At 49.0% G+C, this 2,673-nt stretch overlaps 1 protein-coding gene across 1 annotated transcript; it reads right to left on the bottom strand.

Moving 5' to 3' along the window:
- Positions 1-587: 587 nt before the first annotated feature.
- On the bottom strand, positions 588-2,167 carry LOC113312936. Its single transcript, XM_026561668.1, has 2 exons — positions 2,016-2,167; positions 588-1,746 (listed from the first exon to the last, which is right to left on the bottom strand). The coding sequence occupies exons 1-2, from the start codon at positions 2,165-2,167 to the stop codon at positions 588-590; spliced, it is 1,311 nt and encodes a 436-aa protein (XP_026417453.1).
- Positions 2,168-2,673: the final 506 nt, after the last annotated feature.

Raw genomic sequence — 2,673 nt, 5'->3', positions numbered from 1 at the left:
TCGGGGGCCAGCGGGATCTGGTTATACCCTGCGTAGTTGTCTATCAACGTTAGTGCCTCGTACCCCACTATAGATTCCACCAGTTGATCGATGCTTGGGAGAGGGAAACTGTCCTTCGGACAAGCTTTGTTCGGGTCGCTGAAGTCGATGCAGATTCTGACTCCTCCCTTTCTCTTTGGTACCACGACCATGTTAGATATCCACTGTGGGTAGTGCGATTTCCTAATTATTACCGATTCCTGTAACTTCTTTAACTCCTTCTCGACGGCCTTCTATAATTCTGGCGCGACTCGCCTCATCTTTTGTCGGACCGGTTTGAAGTTTGGGTCGATCTTTAAATGGTGACAGCATACCTCCGGGTCTATGCCCTCCATATCGTGCACGCTCCATGCGAACGCATCCATGTTCTCTTTTAGCACCGCCACGAGCTGGTTTATTTGCTCATCTGATAGTAACGACCCGATCCTCACTATCCTTGGTTCTTCTACAGTTCCCAAATTAATCTCCCGAGTAGGTTCTACGGCCGAGAAGTTTGGTTTTGGTTCCTTCATCGGTGGCGTCTCCTTTAATTGTTATGAAGGTTCGCTTCATTGTGTTTCGTATGCCATGACCGCCTGCGAAATAACTTTTTCCAAGTCATCTGGCGCTTTGGCTTCTTTAGACTTGTTCTTCTCCCTCCTTTGTCGTGCTCGCCGCTCCTCATTTATTTGGGCATCGACTTGCATGCACTGTCGGGCTGCCTGTGAATCGCCTACGACCTCGGCTATTCCCTTGTACGTTGGAAATCGCAGCCTTTGATGATAGGCTGAGGCCACTCCTTTGATTCCAGCGATCCACGGTCTCCCGATAATAGCTTCATAGGGCGAGACGACATAGACCACACAGAATGTAGTCAATGTGTCTAGGTAACCACCTCCGTCCGATACCCTTAGGGTTACTTCGCCCTTTGGGATGGTTACGGTCCCATTAAAGCCGTATATACGATATGTTGATGGGACGAGTATATCATCTGATAGCTCCATCCTCTTGAACGTATCGTAGAAGAGTACTTCGACTGAGCTCCTACTATCTACCAGTATCCTTCTTACCCCACATTCCTCAATCAGCAGGGTGATGACCAAGGGATCACTGTGAGCCTGGCCGTTCATTGGGACATCCTGAGCCGAGAAAAAGATAGGTTGCACCATCCAAGTTTCCATCGGAAAAGTCTTTGCTACACTGAAAATTTCTTTCCCGTTATGGTACCTTTTGTGGATTCTAGACATGATCCCATGGTTCAGATTGTACTCTTGAGTGGCTGACTGCGAAATCGTGTTGACAAACTGAGTGGATCTGTCGATTCGGACCTGATGAACAGGTGCATCGGGCGTAGCAGTTGCCCGGGCTGGGTGTCGGAAGAATTGTCTCAGGTCACCATCTCGAATAAGGTGTTGCACGATGTCTTTTACTTCTCGGCAGTTATTTATAGAGTGGCCTCGACACTGATGATAATGACAATACTCCGGGTGATCCTTGGTCTCCTCAAACTGTATCCCTCTTGATGCTGGGTATATGATGTCATTCCTTTTTTCGACCTCTTTGAAGATTTCTTCTAGTGGAGCATTCAAATGAGTGTGTGTTCTCTCCTCGTGCCTCGGCCTCTTTTCTTTGGCTACCCATTCCTTCTTCCCATTTCCTCGTGTAGGTGGGCTCGGTCTCTTCTCGGGCCGTCTTTGAACGTCGTTCGATGTCGACTTGGGTGCTGAGCTAGCCTATTGCACTCCCCTATCCCTTGATTCCTACTGAATTTCTTCTAGGGCGATGAAATGCTCTTGCATTTTCCTCATATCTTTCAATGTCTGTGGTTTTTCAGTAAACATGGCTATCCAGATGGGGTCCGACCTCCCTAATGCGTTTTCGAAAACCCGAATATCTGCTGGTCGACTGGTACTTTCCCAATTTCTGTGCACAAATTTCTCCATCGATCGTTCAACGACCTGAGTGGTTCTCTAAACCGTCGGGCCAAGGTGAATAACCTGTTGACCCTGGGCCGAGGTCTGTTGTTGTGCATATAACTTTCGAGGAAGGCTTCGACTAGAGTCTCATAACTATTGACTGTTCCTGGTGGGAGATTGTAGAACCACTTCCTTGCCTCGCCCTCCAGGATTGCCGGGAAGAATTTACACATTACCACCTCATGGTTCTTCCATTGGATTAGGGACATAGTATACATCTTCAAATGCTCGACTGCGTCTCCCGTACCGTTGAACCTAGATGGAAATATGGGGAGCGTGCATTTGGGTGGGAAGGCCCTTAGTTCTAGCTCTTGGGTGAAAGGGGTCCTCTCGGCCTCGCTTATAACCTCGGCTATCTATCTTCTTCGCCGCTTCCTGACAGCTTCCTTATTTTTTTCTTCTAACTCCCTTAGCTTGGTTTCGGTTGCATTGTCGGCCCTTGTGTCTCTCTGTTGATGATTCCTCTCGCTCCCTTCATCTTCTGTTGATGAATCCTCGGGTGGACCGTGCCCTCGGATAGGTGGTGTCGGGGGTTGTCCTGATCGGCCGGAATTGCTCGGTCCTGTCGTTGGTGGTACTCGCCCGGCTCGGCCTTGGTGACCCGATGTCCCTCGGCTGGAAGACCCTCTCGACCTCGACCTCAAGTTCCGTAGCTGATAGTTCTCAAACTCTAAAGCTA

The sequence above is a fragment of the Papaver somniferum genome, chromosome 9, assembly GCF_003573695.1.
Source record: "Papaver somniferum cultivar HN1 chromosome 9, ASM357369v1, whole genome shotgun sequence".
NCBI lineage: Eukaryota > Viridiplantae > Streptophyta > Magnoliopsida > Ranunculales > Papaveraceae > Papaver > Papaver somniferum.
This window is presented reverse-complemented; position numbering and strand designations above follow the sequence as displayed.